Source organism: Coptis chinensis, chromosome 7 (genome assembly GCF_015680905.1).
Source record: "Coptis chinensis isolate HL-2020 chromosome 7, ASM1568090v1, whole genome shotgun sequence".
Lineage (NCBI taxonomy): Eukaryota > Viridiplantae > Streptophyta > Magnoliopsida > Ranunculales > Ranunculaceae > Coptis > Coptis chinensis.
The window spans coordinates 62,954,085-62,974,307 of record NC_141462.1 but is presented as its reverse complement, the minus strand read 5'-3'; the positions used below and the strand labels follow the sequence as shown (position 1 = coordinate 62,974,307).

The window sequence follows — 20,223 nt, the reverse complement described above, 5'->3', positions numbered from 1 at the left end:
TGATTTGTCCACTGAGAATCTGAGATGATAGATTTTAGAAATATAAATAAATGCCCCGGAGTGGAAGCCCTTAAATGTTGAGGACATTGTTGTTGTCCACTAGTGCTGGATATTTTCTATTATGTGATAAAGATGTTTTGGTATCATGTATGCATGGACCAAAAATGCCGATATTATGGATATATATCGGTATTTTCATGATATTTCCGACATATATCTATCCGAATATAGAATTCTTTTTTCCGATATATGATGAAACTTTATATGATATAATGATATTTCGATATAATCGATATATATCGGTTGACTTTTTGACCATTTTAAAATATAAATCCGATATTTCCAAATATTTCGATATATATCCGATATTTCCGATATTATATTTCGATATATCCGATATTTCCGATATTTTAAATATATTCCGATATTTATTTTAAATGTTTGATTGGTTACCAAAAAAATGGATATATCCGATATATCCGATATATATCGGTTTTTGGGTACACCGATATATTCATCGATATCGATATTTTGGGCCTTGCATGCATGATGTGTCTTATTCTAGTTTGACAAAAATGAGTCTCAAAGTTTTTTTTTTGTTTGATAATGATGAGCCAATTACGCACAAAATGCATCAAACTCATGCCATAACGACTGAAAATATCGAGAGAATAATTGTATTGACATCATCACCATGCTAATAATTTCTTAGATTTGCGGAAATATAGTCCTGACATTTTCTAGTAGATATTTTTGTCCAATAGAAGTTGACCTTACTACCACATCAAAATTACTATTCGTGTGTGAACCGTGAACTAAAACGTGTGAAGTATTTTGAAGACAAAAAATTTCCACTTAACGTTACTTCCACCAAATAGAATTATTAAGAAAGAAAAAAATAAGGTCAGCTCTTGAACCAAGTTTGATTCCTTTTAGTCCCACAACCGTTGAATCTGTCATCAAGTGTTCACACCTCTCATCTGGTGTTGGGCTTCATCCAATTTCTTCACACACAGATATATTATTTGGGTATGTAAACTCTCAGTTTCTCTACTTTAATTGATTTGTGATTGTTTGTTACAAGTTACAACTAGTTGAAAAGGGATGGGTAACCAAGAATGTAAGTTGATTCTCTGGGTGTTATTTATATTGTCATTGGTATGTACTTCCATTGGTCAAGCTGATAATTATATGATAGATTGCGGGTCTTCGTCCAATACTACACTGGGTAATCTTGTTTATGTGTCTGATAGTACTAGCTCTACAATCCTGTCAACCCCGGAAAACGTCTTGGCGACCACGACTATGAATTCCATTTCGCGTATATATCAGACTGCTCGAGTTTTCGTTGGAGATACTTCTTACACATTTCGCATTCAAAGGCAAGGTCGGCATTGGATTCGACTACATTTCTTTCCGTTTGTTTACCAGAGTTATAATATGAGTAGTGCAAGCTTTTCTGTTACTACCCAACAGTTTGTTCTACTCGATAATTTCAATGTAAACAGTGGTACCTTGCTTAAGGAATTCTCTGTGAATATTACTACGAATGACCTTGTTCTTAGGTTTGTGCCATCAGGAAATTCATTTGCCTTTTTAAATGCCTTGGAAGTAGTTTCTGTCCCCGATGAACTCATTACCAATGATGCCACGCCTAATCCTGTGGGGAACTTTCAAGGTTTGTCTAGACAGGCATTGGAGACAGTACATAGGGTGAATATGGGTGGACCTTTGATAACTTCTTCAAACGATACACTGGGGAGAACTTGGGTTCCTGATCAACCCTTTTTGCGCAACGCGAATCTTGTCCAAGCAGTCTCAAATGTACAAGCTGTGAACTATGTGCCAGGTGGGCCTACTAGTGTTATTGCCCCTAATAACGTTTATGGTACTGCCGCAGAGATGCGCCCAGCAAATGTCACCAACAGCAATTTCAATGTGACATGGGAATTTGATGTGGTTCCTGGATTTGACTATCTGATTAGATTTCACTTTTGTGATATAGTGAGTACCGCTCTTAACCAACTCTTGTTCAATGTCTATATTTTTACCCAATTGGTTGTTGGGAATTTGGATCTTAGTTCTAAAACCAGCAATTTGGCTGCTCCGTATTATGTCGACTATATTGTGACTGTAAGTGACATGAGAAGGCTTACTGTAAGTATTGGACCTTCTGCTGGTGCTGATCCAAATGCGATTTTAAACGGCTTGGAGGTTATGAAAATGAACAATTCTAGAGGAAGCCTTGATGGTGGACCATTTGTTCCCTCACCGCCAAAGTCAAAGTCACAGAAGAAAGTTGGGTTGGTTGTAGGGATCGTTGTTGGTTTGGTTGTCTTGATTGCAGTGGCCCTAATTGTCGTCATGATGCGTAGAAGACAACGCCTACGTTCCCATCATTCAAAAACATGGGTCCCTTTTATGATGAACGGAGGAGGAAATTCTTTAAGTATGGGAAGTAAGTACTCTAATGGGACGATTGGTTCTACTGCCACAAATCTTGGGTATCGTGTACCTTTTGTAGCGTTGCAGGAGGCCACAAACAACTTCAATGAGAGTCTGGTTATAGGGGTTGGAGGTTTTGGGAAGGTTTATAGGGGGGTTCTCGCAGATGGCACAAAAATTGCAGCCAAGAGGGGTAATCCCCAATCCTCACAAGGACTTGCTGAGTTTCGGACTGAAATTGAGATGCTATCTCAGTTCCGCCACCGCCATCTTGTCTCATTAATTGGGTATTGTGATGAAAGGAATGAGATGATTCTTATTTATGAATACATGGAGAATGGGACCTTGAAGAGTCATCTCTATGGCTCCGAGTTTCCCAGTTTGGATTGGAAGCAAAGGCTTGAGATATGCATTGGATCGGCGAGAGGACTTCACTACCTTCACACTGGTTCCTCAAAGGCAGTTATCCACCGTGATGTTAAGTCTGCTAACATCTTACTTGATGAGAATCTTATGGCCAAGGTTGCTGACTTCGGGCTTTCTAAAGCTGGGCCAGAAATTGATCAGACACACGTGAGTACTGCAGTAAAAGGGAGTTTTGGGTATCTCGATCCAGAATATTTTAGAAGGCAGCAGTTGACTGAGAAATCAGATGTGTATTCTTTTGGGGTAGTTTTGTTTGAAGTCATTTGTGCAAGGCCTGTTATTGATCCATCCCTCCCTAGAGAGATGGTGAACTTAGGTGAGTGGGCAATGAAGTGGCAACGAAGTGGGAAGTTGGGGGAGATTATAGACCCTAATATTGTTGGTAAAGTAAGACCTGACTCTCTCAGGAAATTTGGCGAGACAGCGGAAAAGTGCCTAGCTGAATATGGAGTCGATCGACCATCAATGGCAGATGTCTTATGGAATCTGGAGTATGCTCTTCAACTGCAAGAGGCAGCGAACCAAGGTGATCCTTATGAAAACAGCACAAACCAGATAGGTGAGATCTCCCCATTAGTCAACAATGCCAATTTTGTGGAAACCGGTGCTAATTTCGAAGAGTTCAGTGCAATAGATGATCTCTCTGGGACTTCAATGAGTAAGGTCTTCTCACAACTAGTGAAAGCTGAAGGGAGGTAGATTGAAACTGGAGGTCTTACGGGCGCATAATTGCAACTCCACACAAACTATATGTGGTCATCTTCCTGATTCAAATTGCAAAGTGCATGGTTAATTCCTTCATGTGCAGGTAGGGTGAGTGACTGCAAGTGTTTCGAGCATTTTTTTTCTTAAGTTTATATATCGCTGCATGTACAGTTTTTCATAATTGACCACGGTTTTGTGATTAATCAGTTATGGTTGTGTTTTGTTCCTCTCTCTATTTGTAGATGTGGGTTTTATCCTGTTTATACAGTCTTTTTATGGGCATCCTCCCTGAAATAAAGGACATGGCTCACTGATTTTAAATCATTTAGTTTTCAAAACCTCATGAATTAGGTTAATCACTGTTGTTAGTGACAATTTGCCTGATCCAGGCACTTGGGGTGCTATGGGTGAGGACATGGACTTAAGTGATGCTATATTTTATAAAATTGAAGAGATCATTTGCAAGCTCTAGATGGACTTAGGTGAATCGCCTTAGGAAAGCAATGTTAGAATAATTTAGCACTTTTTATATCTTTTCTTTTAGGTAAATCATGATATCTAGCTGATCGCTTCGCATTAGCATTTGACCTTGAGGAAGAGGTTGTTTCATTGATTAGTGTATCTTCATTATTATGTTTCTGCCGACTGATCTCAGAGGCCCAGTTCAACTCAAGTTGAACGAGATATTCTGGTTGTATTAATTTCAGATGAATTGTCTCACAGTCCAAATAATACTTCCTGCGTTTTGTTTATAGTTTCTAAAATAAATGGAAAAGGGGGTTGCACGTTGGACATGCTTCTAACAAGGATGAAAATTAAGTATGGACTGTATATCTGTATCTGGAATCATTCATAAGATTATCAATTAAGCAATATAAGTATCTTACAATATAACTATTGTTTTATAGTATCTGAACATTTATTTTTATAAAGTCTAATTATGAATGTTCCTTTAATTCTGAAGCTGCCTTGAAAACATCAGATTCTCGCTTAGGTACTAAAAATGGTGAGATAAATGGTTAACCTAGAAAATGGTGAGTGCTCGGTCTGCAGACAATCTGCCAACATAGGTGGCCAAGAGAGGAAATTCCTTCTTGATTTTGTTATTCTTGTTATTCCTAAGTGCTTACTTCCTTGCAGACTTTCACCTAATCTTTTGTATTGACTTGAAACTGCAAGTGTGCTTGCTTATAAAATCTAGGGTTAACTAGTATTACCCCCCACTAGATGAGCTAATTAGGATTCCCCCCCCCCCAGATGAGAAATTAGGGTCTCCCCCCTAAATACACACAAACAAAAAGTCAAAGTGGGTTGACCGAATTTTTTTTGTGTGTATTTAGGGGGGAGACCCTAATTTCCCATCTAGTGGGGGGAAAATCTAATTGGCTCATCTAGTGGGGGGTTAATACTAGTTCACCCTAAAATCTATTGCCAGTATATATCTTTTCAATTTTTATTCTATCATATATGTCATTACTTTTTAAATGACAAGGAAGTCAGGACAATTCTTTATGGATCTCTTCATGAAACATTATCGGAGAATTCCAGACTAGCTGGAATCTTACATATATTTTTTTAGGGCTCCTTTCCATTTTATATCGTTTCCTTGTTGAACATTTGATCTGGAGTTTTCTCTTGCTCAGCACCAAGTTTTCTGTTTCTTATTGATAGTATATGTATATAGGTGAAGATGTGAATTAACTTGATATAATGCTCGGGTTAGGATATCCATTAACAAATGAAAAACTTCATTCTTTTTCAAACACTGATTAGTTGTGGATTGGTTCAACATTGAGATTGAACGTAGCTTCAGTATTGTTTCTTTATCTCGCTGCTTACTAATCCATGTTCAATGTACTTAATGAAACTTTTAACACTATTTTGAGACTTGGTTAACATTTTCTGTAGTTCAGTTTTTTTTTTTTTTTTTTAATTGGAAAATCTCTTTTAAATGAGATCAGTAGTAACTCTTTGATGCTGGTGGGGTTCGAGCCCCAAACCTCTGGCATCATCACCCAAAGATTTTACCGACTTTGTTAGTCGGCACCTGCAATTCAGTTTTAATCTCAATCATACATTTATACATACTTTAGTAGAACTTCTGTAATCTCCCCGAAAGCCCTAATACACAGGCTTGCATTACAAGTTTATAACTGCCCACCTCACCAGACTAAAGATAACTTACATGTAGTAATTGGTCTTTGTTAATTTCCTTAATTATATGAAACTGCAATTTTCACTGGAAGTTCCATGAGCTTTCTCTTCGTAAGTTACGGTTGTTTCGGAGGGGATGTATCCAATGCCTAAAACATCAATCATCTCATCCCGACAAGCACACACAAGACTTCTATACCATGCCTGTGGAATTAGATGATAACTTATAATAATGAATTTACTAAACATGATTAATTTTAGAAGAAAGACAATGATTTGTAGTAGTGAACAAGAGTAATATTTTTATAAGTACCTGGATTGAGTTGTCTTCAACAAGCATTACATAGTGTCATTAATTATCATGATGTATTGGTGTGGAACACAAGTTTTCTCTTTATACAAGTGTCTGTATAGTAACCTTTTTCTTTTCCAAGTTTACTTATTATAATGTTCATAAGCAATTCTTACTTTCTTAACCTGTCATGATAATTGAATTGTCAGAGTTATATGCATATCTGCTAGACTGCTACTAAGTCCCTTGTCTTCTCTTGTCAGGTTTCAAGTTAAATTACTGCATGGATGTAATGCTCTTGTCTAAATTTTTAATATGTGAGGGACAATGTTAAAAACAAGTTGACATAAAGACCCCTACATTATAGTCAGACTTGGAATGGCACTGAAATTGAGAGGCAACCTTGAAAGTGTATTGTGTGTATTAGGTTTCAAGCAGACCACTATAGTGTGATTTCAAACAGACTACTAGTCTACTATAGTGTGATTTCAAATTGTAGGAAATTTATTTCAAAAAATATATTTATTATTAAGTAAACAATAAATCAAATTGATATGAATAAACCTTTAATATCAACAAACAAACAAATTTTTTAGTTCAACGAATGAACATAATTTACAAATGATTAAATCCGAGCCTAGTGATGATCACTATGTCCTTAAGACAGATTTTTCCCTTTACGGTGCTTGAAGGTTGATTGGAAACTGTTTCCCAAGATAGAACAAATTTTCTTCTATAGAAAGCTAGCACTTCAATTCTATAGACTCAGTGAACACAACATAGTATTTGACTAAGAACAGGGGGAGAAGAGAAATATCAGAATTATGTGTAATCTGGTGTGTATTTCTCTCCAAATTCATCCACTATTTATAAGTGAGTGGTGTCTCTTCGAAACAACACAGTGCCTCTTTGGAAAAAGTGAACAACTCTTTGAAAAGTCACACTATTTCGGCATAAAACACTGTTTCGAACCAGTGCCTATTTCAAAAAGTCACACATTTTCGGCATGATGCACTGTTTCGAACCAGTGTCGAAAGATCGCACATTTTCGGCATAATGCACTGTTTCGAACCAATGCATTATTTCGAAAAAGTTTTTCTTTACGTATCGTTTCAAGATAAACCCATTTCACCTTAATGTGGGATAATTTGGGAGACAAATTACTCATTCATGTCTCAATGGATTTGTGCAAATCCATTTTTCTAACATAAATTTCTATCAATCTATATTGATATTGATAACCAAAAAGGATACTTTCTAAAGTCTTGATCCTCATTATTGTCTGAACTTCTATAAGAAAACTAAATTATATATTCCATAATAAACATGAGCTTATCAGCTCATGACATCCCATAACAAAGTGGATCAAGCAAGTTAAACAAAGTTTGCAAATTAGAACAATGTTTCCAAAATCATAAAAATGCAAGAACACAGAAACCATCTTCCATTTACAGGACAATATGCTATCTACTTTTCAATGGAAGAAACCACAAACACAGCATTTTGCAAGACTCATTACACTGAATTTAATGGTCTACCACATCCACACTGGCAGAGCAGGACAAAAGTCTGTTCAAGATGGAGTAAAATGCAGCCACTGATATCTCCTTCACTCTTTTCAGTCCCATGCACTTCCTTCCACCACCACCAACACCAACTTTTCTTTTCTTTCTGTGTGCCACTTTCCCTCTAACTCTGCCAAAACACTTTTTAGTCTTCTCTGGCACAGTTTCCTTCCTTGAAAATGTGTAGCTTCTCAAGTACATCTGCCTACATGATATGCTATCCACCACTCTTGGAGACGTACTACTGTTAGTATTGGACTTTTGCCCAGTAACCTTGTGAACATCATTAGAACTCACCCACTTCACAAACTCTGCATCAGATTCCGGCCACTTGTACAGGTTCACATAAGTTGCTCTGACAGGCACACGAGCATCATGTATACAGCTAGATATGCACTTGGAACTCATATTCTTCAAGTCAGTGATTTCTGAAATGGACTTGTGGGTTTATAACTTTATATCAGAATGAAAGCTTAGATTGGAAGAAAAATGGATTTTGGAGAGTTGTTAGTGCGTTTAACTTTGTGTATTTGGGTAGGAGCATGAGTATTTGGAATGATTTTGCCATTCCCTCATTAGTAATGAGTTAATTGTTGCTTTTTGTGGTAGGCTTAGAGAAGGTATAATGAGTGTGTATATAAGATGCTCCAGGTGGTAAATTGGCTATCCTATTTCACTTTTATTCCTAAACACGTCGCACTCTCTCACCCTTTTTTATGTCTTTTTTTTGCTAGTATGTCTGAACTCTGAAGGATGCTAAGAGCCTAAGAAGCAACTCCTTAAAGAGTTTGGCATGCAACACTTTCACCGAATGCAATAAGCGACTTTGAGACCATACAAACAGAATTTTGCACAACAAAAGACCTTAGCATTCACTTTCTATTATCATCCATTTATATGACTATTGTCACAAGTGGAAGTACTAAAATTCAATGGATGGAAATTGTTAATAGGTAATGAACTACCAATGTTGCTTTTGGCTATGGGAAGTCCTATGGGCAAACAGGTCCCTATATTTATTTCTGTTTTCTGTCCCCATATAATTTATTGGCCTCCAAATATGCTGTATGTCCCAAAAAGCAGGCTAGAAGTATGATTGTAATGCAAGTATTCAACACACTGAAGTACATGGTTTAAGTTTTTATTTTAAAGAAAAATGACTTGGAGACAAAAGAGGTTAGTGGTAGATGAACGGAATTACCAATGGATTGAGATGGTCAATAATCCTGAAAGTGGATTTTATAGGTAGTTGAAAGTTAGTTTACACTGTCTGGTCGACTAAGAGTTGGAGTCGATTAGCGGAAAAAAAAAAAAAAAAAAACTAAGAGTTGGAGTCTTTGCACCTCGACTAATCCGGGTATAGAAGTAATCGATCTTATTTAGGTTGATTACGATGTCTTTAGTGTTTCTTTCCTAGGGAAATCATGTTATGTAGCATGCATTGATTAAAATATATGCTGACCCTCCATGAACCTACTTGATTAATACTTGCATTCCTTTCCACGATGTTTGTTTTGTAAGGCAAGCAAGTAGTTCTATACGTCTTTTTAAAAGTTTGGTTTTGACTCGATTATATATGTCCTGGTAAATCTTGTTTTAAGTTGAAAATTCCACGCGTCACACATTCGTTATATATTTTGTAATGTGTCACCAAATGAGAAGGACGGCAAACGGATTATTGTTTACTTTGGCAGTAATTTGCTAGATATATATGAACATACCAGTATCAAATTACGGAGCTAAGCATTTTGAACCTAGTTAGCACAAGCATATATAGGGTGATATTGTAAATTTTTTTTTTGGTAATTCCACTTTATATATATATATATATATATATATATATATATGCACTAAAGTGCGTCAGGTACCTGAATATTACATGTCATAAGTTCTTCCTGCAAAAGTTTTAGTAACCAAGTGGGTGCTTCCATCTCCCAAAAACAGTCTCTGAGATGATGATCACTGGTCGCTAACAGATGTGCGGCCTTATTTCATATTGTAAATGAAACATTCAGTTTTGATTCTTTGAGGGATTAGAGAGTGACCATATCATGGAAATCAAGAGGCTTCATGTACAGGGTAGTAAGTTAAAGCTATCCACCGTTTGATATTCATGACAGTGGACATGAATCATGGATTCATCTTCTACTGAGGTCATAATGGGTCTAATATAGTGTTGAAGTTGTTCATTACTGGCCTTGGTGTCGACCATTCAAGGCTCAAACCAAGCCTTGGAACGGTGTTGGGCACTGTTGGATTGTGATGCAACCTCAGTGGTATCTTAAGAACCTGAATTTCTAATTAATTATACAAGCATAAAAATTGAAACCAATCGTTATTGGTAGATATTTTGTCTCTCCTCTATGTGGTTTGTGCCTGTATGGGGAGGGGGGATGCATGCCTTGACAACACCGGTATTAAAAAGCATACCTGTATAGTAAAGAGTTTCTTATTTCATATTTACATGCTGTTTGCTGAGATCCATGGAACTGATGGAACCAGGGCAAAGGAATGGATTTGGAATTTATTATTTTGCAGCAAAAAGTGGAAGCCATTCTTGAACTGGGGAAGAGATTCATATACTCGACCTGATGAGGATGCAAGTAAAAGTTGTTTACAAGAAGAACAGAACCAGACTATCTAAAGCATTATTAAGGTCTGGATTAGACGTTATTAGTCTAGGATCTATGTTGCCTTCAGTAGCAGAGCCCATGGTATTGCTGCACTGAATATCAGACTAACTTTCACAGTAGAAATGTCAGTGTCTCATTTAGCAACCCTGACATAAATTCACTAAATTGGTTGCCACTATGAAAAAGTTAACTCCTTCCTGTGGATGATTTGCAAGTATAGGAGAAAGATTTGTCGGGCGATATTCACGAAATTTCCAAATTAGTAGTTGCCTTTGATAATCAGAACTGTAGTTTAGCTAGAAATTACTGTTCAAACCTGTAATAAAGGAGGATAAAGATATACATTGAATATGTATACACCATTCATAGGAATCAGGGCCGGCTCATCCATGTAGCAAAATAAGCAACGGCTTAGGGCCCCGCAGCTCAAGGGGCCCCCAATATATTCCAGTCCAGTCCACTATCGGTCCAAGAGGAAAAAAAAAACTTTTTTTTTGGAAAAAAAAAAAAAAAATTATCTGAGAGAAACAGACCCTTCGTTTCTCGCGCTCTTCTTCTCCACCATTTCCCACGCCTTCAATTCTCAAGCAAAATAATGCACGCCTCCATAACTAATCAACGTTCTTCTTCATCTATTTATAAAACCAACAATACACTCTTACCTCTATCATCTTCTTTTTGTTTTTTTTGGTTTTATAATCCCTCATTCTTTCTGACTCTATATATTCTTCTTCTTCTCTCCATTTTCAAGAAAGATAAAAGAAAAGAAAAGGTTGGTGTCTTTTTTTACTTTAATTGTTATATTCTAAATTCTAATTTAATTCTACTCAAACTCATTCTTTTCTTTTTTGGATAGTGGATAGTGGTTTTAACAGGTATAATTGGACTAGTTGCTTACTTGCTTAGCCAAAGTGATTGTCGTGGTCTCGTAGATTGTCTACTTTTTTACCCTATACTTCAAACGCGACTTCGCCTATCAATTAAGCTTCGTCTCACGGTGATTGTTTCCATTTTATTTTATTTTTTGGTATGTTATGTGACTATGTGAGGACTTATTGCTTATTGCTTGCTGCTTGCATATTATTTTACTGTTTTGACATGAACCGAAAGTATAAATCCGGTAATAAAAAACGTCAAGAAAAGAGAAAAGTAGATGAGGCGATTGAATCTCAAAGAGGAGCTATTTTTAAATTTATAAAAAACTATAAACAAAGTGAATCGGTTAGTTTAAGTGATAATGTAGTAAATGAACAACCTGACCAACCAATAGAAGTGGATAATAATGAAAATATAGAACACATTGATACTGATCCTAATGTAAATTTTGCTCCTAGTGTTTATGTTCAAGATAACATTGAAGAAAATCAAACAAATGAAATAAATGATAACTCAACAGAAGATTTGCTTGCTAGTATTGATGAGAACCTTAATGAACAATCCAACTCTTTAGTTCAAGATATTTATGACCCTGGACAATGGGGTAAAATTGATACAAAACTAAGAGATTTGTTAGTTAAGAAGGGTCCAATTAGAGTTAGTGACGTAGAATTTCCTATTGATATGAAGACAAAAAGAAAATTTTCAGCTAAATTTTATACCCAAGTAGCACCAAATGGAGAGAAGTTTGATAGAAATTGGTTAGTTTATTCAAAATATTGCAATAAGGTCTTTTGTTTCTGTTGCAAGTTATTTAACTCAAGTTGCACCCAATTTCAATTAAACGGTGAAGGGACTGATGATTGGCAAAATATTGGTACCAAACTTAAAAAACATGAATTTTCTCTTTGGTCACATTGATAATTTGACACTTTGGGATGAGTTAAGCGAAAGATTAAACAACAAAACAACAATTGATAAGCATATCCAAGAGCAAATTGATAGGGAAAAAGAACATTGGAGTAATGTACTATTAAGAATTATTGCTGTTGTTAAGACAATTTCTAAAAACAATATGGCATTTCGTGGAAAGAATGAGAAAATTTATGAAGCTAATAATGGTATGTTTTTTAGCTTAATTGAAATGATTGCAGAGTTTGACCCAATTATGCAAGAACATCTCCGACAAATCAAACATAATAAATTAAAGGTTCATTATCTTAGTCACAATATACAAAATGAATTGATACAATTGTTGGCATCTGAAATAAAAAATAAAATTATTCTGAAAATTAAGGAAGCAAAATATTATTCTGTTATACTTGATTGCACTCCTGATATTAGTCACCAAGAACAAATGACTGTCATATTACATTGTGTAGATGTTTCCTCAAGTCTCATAAGAATCGAAGAGTATTTTCTAGACTTTATAATAGTAGAAGACACGTCGGGTAAAGGACTTTTTAATGAGCTATTACGTGTTTTAGAAGAATATAAATTAGATTTTAACGACATAAGAGGTCAAGGGTATGATAATGGATCAAATATGAAAGGTAAAAATCAAGGCGTCCAAAAAAGATTGTTAGATATAAATCCTAGAGCATTTTACTCTCCATGTGGATGTCATAGTCTTAACTTAGTATTATGTGATATGGCGAATTCTTGTTCAAAGGCAATATCATTTTTTGGAATTTTGCAACATATTTATTGTTTGTTTTCTTCCTCTACAAAACGATGGGATGTTTTATGTAAGTATTTAACTAAATATACGGTGAAGACTTTGTCACCAACACGTTGGGAAAGTCGAGTTGAGAGTGTTAAAGCATTGATTACTCAAGCACTAGAAATTAGGGATGCTCTACTTGAGCTAGCAAAAATTAGCGAGGATCCAAAAACAAATAGTGAAGCCGAAAGTCTAGCATTGCATGATTTAGAAAATTATGAGTTTTTGTTTGGAATGGTTATTTGGTATGATATATTAGCTACTTGTGAATTTGGTTAGTAAGGATTTACAATCTAAAGATATGCCCATTGACATGGCTATAAATCAAATAAAAGTTCTAATCATTTTTTTAAAAAAGTGAGAGAAGAAGGATTTGAGAAAGCTAAAATAGCATCCATGGATATTGCACGTCAAATGGATATAGAACCGGTATTTCGTGAAAAACGTGTAATTCGGAGAAAGAGACAATTTGATGAGAATGTTGACAATGAAGTAACTCAAACACCTGAAGAGTCATTTAGAACTAATTTTTTCTTATATATAATTGATCAAGCGATATCATCTTTTAATAATAGATTTGAACAGTTAAAAAGTATTGAAGAAACGTTCGGATTTTTATTTGACGTGAAAAAATTGAAATCAATAGATGATGATAGGTTAAAAGAATATTGTCTTAATCTTGAAAGTTTTTTGAAACATGGAGAGAGTTGTGATATTGATGGTACAGATTTGTTTTTAGAATTAAGACTACTAAGAGAAATTTTAGATACCAAAAATGAATCCGCAATTAAAATATTGAACTATCTAAAAAGAATACAATCTTTTCCAAATGCTTATATAGCTTATAGAATATTGTTGACAGTACCTGTTACCTGTAACCGTTGCTTCAGCAGAAAGGAGTTTTTCAAAACTAAAGTTAATTAAATCTTACTTAAGATCAACCATGTCACAAGAAAGATTGAGTGGATTAGCTACATTATCTATAGAAAGAGATTTTCTAGAAGAACTTAAATACAAATATTTAATTAGTGATTTTGCAGCTCAAAAAGTAAGAAAAATGAAATTTAATTGAAGTTTGTGACATGTAAAAATTTCTTCGCATAAAAAAAAAAAAAAAAAAAAAAAAAACAACAACTTTTAAATCGGCCAAAGTATTTTGATAATACATTGCCGGTCCCAAGCCCGGATAAAGGATGAGGGTTTGCACTCATATGATGAAATAACATAAATAAAGCAATAAGTTGTAAACAATTTTTATTGGTATTAATTGTAGAAGGCCCCCTATTCGAACTTCGCTTAGGGCCCCGAATAGCCTTGAGCCGCTCCTGGGTGGACCTTTGCGAAAGATCCTTAGTGAACCTCAGGGTTTCTAAAGAAACAAAGAGAGAAGAAATCATGCAAAACCAGTAACGGAGGTGATAAAATTAAATATGACACACCAACAGCTTGTTGATTCCAGAGTTAATTATACGTTTTCTTGAGAAAGAAATTTCTCTTGCAGTCCTTGAATCTAAGCAAGGTAGACTAGTCCTATAAACGTCCTTTCTGCACAGATTACTCTAATCAAGTGGGCCTGCAGAAAGTCTGTGAGCAACCAGTTTTGGCCTAAACGACTGTCTCAAGGTCAAAGTGGGGAACTATGTTTTGATTTCATAACTCAAGTGAGATTTCTTTTATCAGGCAATCAAATAGGTCATATGGAGATGATAGCTTGATTGGCTTGGAATCAATCCGCAAAACAGTAACCACCAGTTCTCTCTACCCAGTTGATCAAAGGAAGGGAAAAATACATGGGTGAAAACCTTCTCATTCTGCATACATGGGTTAAAACCCACCTTACCGAAACTGTTATCCATCCTCCTATATTTAAATGTATTTGTTATTGACGACCCATATTGTGTTGGGCAGACCAAAAAAAAAAAAACAATTATTACAAGTGTAAAAAACAATTATTACAAGTGTGTCATTGGTCCAAAAAAGTTGAATTTGAAAACCCCAAGTTTAAACGACCCGACTAAATCGTTCATTGTGCAAACCCAACGATATGGGCACACTGTTTGGACTAAGTCCCCAACGATGTGACCACACCGGTCAAGAGGCCAAGAAATAGAACTTTATATATTTTCAAAATTCAAATCCCAAACGGTGTGGCCACACCGTTTAGACTAAGTTTCCAACGATATGGTCACACCGTTTGGACTAAGTCCCCAATGATATGACCACACCGTTTGGACTAAGTTCCCAACGATATAGCCACACCGTTTGGAATTTGAACTTTGAAAAAATATAAAGTTCTGTTTTTTGGTCTCTTGACCGGTGTAGGCACATCGTTTGGACTAAGTCCCAAACGGTGTGGCCAAGTCGTTTGGGACATAGTCCAAATGATGTGGCCATATCGTTGGGTTTGCACAATGAACGACCTAGCCGGGTCCTTTAAGCTTAGGAGTTTTCGAATTCAATTTTTTGGGACCAATAACACACTTGTAATAATTGTTTTTTTTTTTTTTTGACTTTTTGGGACCAATGACACACTTGTAATAATTGTTTTTTTTTTTGGGTCTGCCCAACACAATATGGAGTCCGTCAGTAAGGACTCTATTTAAATAGTGGTGTCAAATGGGCTGGGTCGGGCGGGCTGGCCCGACCCTCAAACAATGAAGCCCTCATGCTTTGAGGGCCGGACTAGCCCTACTCTCATTTACCTCGAGGGCCAGGTCAGGTCGGGCCAATGCTTAAATCTCGAAGCCTTTACCCGCCCCTCAACCCTCTTGAGAGGGCTTGAAGGGCTGGGCTTGAGGGCCAAACGTGAAGGCTGAATACTATGTTATACATTTGATTTACAAAATAAATTTAGAAACATTAGTTAAAAATGATAAAATCGAATGTACTTCACAATTAAACCTTCAAACTACTAAAAAAAACTTGTTAAAGTTGTATTAATCAATTAAGATTAGTTAAATTCATTTCATAAAATATTATAATGAAATTGTAAGGTTGGCAAACTTAATAAATAAACGTTCTTTTAAGTGATTTTTAGCATATTAATGCTAAAATGAAATATATTATAAAAAAATTTATTAAAATATATGTAATAAATATTGAGAGCCTAATGAGGGACGGGCATCAAGGAGGGCTTAAGTTTCAAAGTGTAGGCTCTTACCCTCCCCTCAAAAGCTTGAGGGCCGGATAGGCCCAGCCCACGGATGTGTGAGGGCCTCATTTTGAGGGCTTTTTCTGCTCATGGGCGGTGTCTGGGCGGGCTGAGGGTTTTAGTGCCATTTTGACACCCCTATATTTAAATACTATGTTGCGGCGATATCTTCTAGGGAAAATTCTTGTTTCTTTAACGATTGGTGATCTCCATTTTCTCTGGGATCCTTCTCTTCTTCATTTGCAACATTTTTGGTGTTGTTGATTTGGATGACGATTATTGTGTTGGGGATTACACCAATATCAATCGGTTCCCCCACTACACAGATAACTTGTATGAACACACTTCAACTCCAGATAAATCTCAAATATCACAAACTACCTATACTAACATGCCCAACTCGCTAAACAACTATTAACAATGGATAATAATGTAAAGCGGTAAAAGCAAACCCACAACACAAAGATTTACCGTGGTTTGCCAATGATGCCTACTTCCACAAAGAGTTCTTAATAAAATGGGAAGGAAGATTACAATCTCTCCTTACGGTCTCTCACCTTACTAGATCACTCTTTATCTCTTTCTGAGGGTTGTATCTCTCGTAAAAAGGTACTCTCTCTTTGTTTTAGTGCGGATTCCAATCCTTTCGACTTGTTTGGTTAGGTTTTCCAAAACCTTGATTTTTGGTTTTATCTCCAAAACCAAATTTTGCGAATCTTGTAGCAAGGCCCACAAAAATTATGCTGGCGGCTGGCCGCTCACTCTGGCGCTGAAGACGCTGAAGACTGGTTGCGAGCTGGCGCCTCACTTTGAAGCGCTGGTCGCCAATATTGTTTGGAACTCGAAGCGAGTCGGCATCTATCTGGCCTTGGAATCTCGACTTCGCGATGTCGAGTTTGCCCGTTTTGTCTGGCTCGGTTTCTCTCCTCATGTGAGGGATAACTCAACAATCTCCCCCTCGAACGGTGAGGGGGATACCTCCATGCAATTGCCAAATCAAGCGGGAGGAGTGTCTTGCGCCATTCCGGCAATAAGACAACAAACATCAAACTTACCTTTCGGTAAGACTTTGGTCATCATATCCGACCCGTTCTTGTCGGTATGGATCTTCTCGATACACAAATGCTTGTCTTCGGTACTTCTCTAATCAAACGTGTATGTGCTTGGATCTAGAATGAAAACTTCGGATTCTTGCTCAAGTGGATGGCGCTCGATCACATGGGACTACAAACTGTTTCTGTTTTAGCCCTAGTTAGTTCGAAGAACCTCTTCATCCATAGCAACTCTTTTGCAACACTCGGTGGCTGCAATATACTCGGCTTAGAGTAGTAGAGGGCAACACACTTTTGCAACTTAGATTGCCAAGAAACTGCTCCCCCGCAAAAGTAACCCGGATAACCGGAGGTGGACTTCATCGAAGTCAACATCACCGCCATGTATGTGCATCGGTGTAGCCTTCAAGTAAGGGCTTACTTCCACCAAAACACAAACATGATTTGGAAGTGCCTTTGAGATATCTCAATATCCACTTAACACCTTCCCAATGTTCTTTACCCGGATTTGACAGAAATCTGCTTACAACCCCAACGGCGAAAGCAATATCCGTCTAGTACACACCATGGCATACATCAAACCGCCCATCGCGGATGCATAAGGAATCTTTTCCATCGACTCTGCTCATGCTCACCCTTAGGACACATCTCTTTGGTCATGCGGGCTGGCCACCAAGCGGACAACCGATGGCGGCTTTGATCCATGTTGAATCTCTTCAACACCTTCTCAATGTAGCTTTCTTGAGAAAGCCACAACTTTCCACTCTTTCGTCACGAAAGTGATCCGCGATCCCAAGTATCTGCTTTGCTTGACCCAAATCCTTCATCTCAAAAAGTCTTTCTTCACTTGGATATCTTGTTGATGTTTGGGCCAACTATCAACATATCATCCACATACAAAGAATAAAGACTATGAAATCTCCATCCGGAAATCTCCGAACAAACGCGACAATGATCGGAAGCGGACTTCTTGTATCCTTGTTTCGCCATAAAGGAGTCAAACTTTATGTACCATCGTCTCGGTGCTTGCTTCAACCCATACAAGCTCTTTATCAGCTTGCATACTAGGTGCTCCTTGCCTTTGACCTCAAACCCTCCGGGTCGGGTCCATGTAGATATCTTCTTCAAGGTCTCCATGAAGAAAAGTCGTCTTAACATCTTTTGCTTTCAACCTCTAGGTTCATACTTGCGGCCATACCCAATACCACCCGGATAGAAGTCATCTTCACTACAGAGAGAAAAAAATCTCATCAAAGTCGATTCCTTTCCTTTGACCCGAATCCCTTCACAACAAGGCGCGAGCTTTGTGCCTTGGGTGAGGATTGTTCTCCTCATGCTTGACTTTGTATATCCACTTATTCTTGAGAACTTTTCTCCCGTGGGTTTCTCAACTAACTTCATAAGTGTGATTCTTATGCAAAGAATCCATCTCGTCATGCATGGCCTTCAACCACTTTTCTTTGTGCGTACGCTTCAAGTGCCTCTTGATAGTACATAGGTTCTCCACCATCCGATAGTAGTAATGCGTGCGTATGTGGTGGATACCTGGTTGAAGCTATTCTCCCTCGTCGGACCTCCTTGCCCCATCTGGCCGGGTGCCTCGGAGGTTGCACTTCGCTTGCTCGGTGGTGGTTCATGCATCTCATCTGCATCTTCTATACCAATAGGTTCTATCCCATCATGAGCAATAGGATTCTCATCATGAGCTTCAAACTCATGGTTCTTTGCATTCTCAATGCCTTACGACGCGTTCCACGGAGGGAACTTACGGTTACGAATCAACAAGATCATTGGTGAAAGCTGTAGCTTCTCACCCTCCTCAAAGTCTGCTATGGTTTGGTCTTCTAGGAACACAACATCTCGACTTCGGATTACCTTCTTGTTAATCGGATCATAGAGTTTGTAACCAAACTTTTCATCTCCATAACCGAGGAAAAATGCACCGCTTGGCTTTGTCATCAAGCTTGGATCTCTCATCGCCGGAATATGCACAAATGCCCCGCACCCAAATACCACAAGTATCCATAATCAACATCTCTGGCCGACCATACTCTGCGGATAATCACTATTCGAGTCTTTTTGTGGTGACAGTTGATCACATGCTGCGGTAGACGCATTGCTTCTACCCGGTAACTTCTAGGTAGCTTAGAGTGAGATAGCATGCATCTTATCCTCTCTCTACAATGGTACGGTTCATTTCTCTCGCTATTCCAAACATTGCGGGTGTCTTGGGGAACGGTCCGCTCATGACGAATCCCATGACTCTAGCAATACTCTTCAAATGGCCCAATGTACTCACCCCCATTATCCGGCGAATACACTTCAACAACTTCCCGGTCTCTCTTTCCACCATCTTTGTGGAATTTTCAAACATGCCAAGTACTTCATCCTTGGTCTTCGGACTATAGGCCCATATCTTTCTTGACGATCATCAATGAATGTCAAAAGTCACGGCTCCCCGGTGGGACTTCACTCTCATAGGACCACATAAGTGCCGTATGCACTAGCTTGAGACGGGAATCTTTGGAAAGACACCCTGTGTTGCTTTCCTACCAAACGATGAGTACATGTACTTAAATGTGTACCTTTAATGTCCGGCATGGCCTTTTGCTTCGCAAGAACTTCCATCCCTTTTATGCCCATGTGACCACGGTCTGACGGTTCGGATGAAGCTTCTTCTTCGCCACAACCACGCTTTACACAAACTAGCCACGTGTTTTGTAAAGAGAGCAAGTTTTCTTTTCCCGGCCGCTGCTCAATGGTTTCGGTTTCCATACCCCGTTACCAAACGAGTTTACAAAGCCATCGTCATCTAATTTGAAATTAGGCTTAACCGTATGTCGGGGACATGTCTTACATCCTTGAGTGTCAAGGTGTAGCCGACATTGGTTTCTATATGAACATCTCCAATGCCTATAATCTTGAGACGCCTTCATTTACCCATCCTCACTTCACCATATTCACCACAGCGGTAGGTAGTAGAAGAAGAATGTCGGCGGTGTGGCGTGATAGGATGCTCAGTATCTATCACCCATGTATCGACATGAGGTACTAAGAACACACACCACAATCGACACAATTCCCACTCATTGGTCGCCGACTAGTGCGGTAGTTTTGTGTTTCGTTCCTCGCACCATGTCTTCATGTACACGGTTATTCTTCTCATTAAATCGCACTCATATCTGAAGTGGCCTTTGGTGG

At 37.7% G+C, this 20,223-nt stretch overlaps 2 protein-coding genes across 2 annotated transcripts; one reads left to right on the top strand and one right to left on the bottom strand.

Annotated features, from left to right (window-relative positions):
* The first annotated feature begins 800 nt into the window (after positions 1-800).
* On the top strand, positions 801-3,805 carry LOC147488331 (receptor-like protein kinase HERK 1). Its single transcript, XM_086569803.1, has one exon. It carries the CDS (start codon positions 1,105-1,107, stop codon positions 3,568-3,570), a length of 2,466 nt encoding a protein of 821 aa, XP_086425929.1. The 5' UTR covers positions 801-1,104; the 3' UTR covers positions 3,571-3,805.
* Positions 3,806-7,387: 3,582 nt separating this feature from the next.
* LOC147488330 (uncharacterized) lies at positions 7,388-8,366 on the bottom strand. The gene has a single exon (XM_086569802.1). The coding sequence runs from the start codon at positions 7,993-7,995 to the stop codon at positions 7,549-7,551; it is 447 nt and encodes a 148-aa protein (XP_086425928.1). The 5' UTR covers positions 7,996-8,366; the 3' UTR covers positions 7,388-7,548.
* Between the last annotated feature and the right edge of the window lie 11,857 nt (positions 8,367-20,223).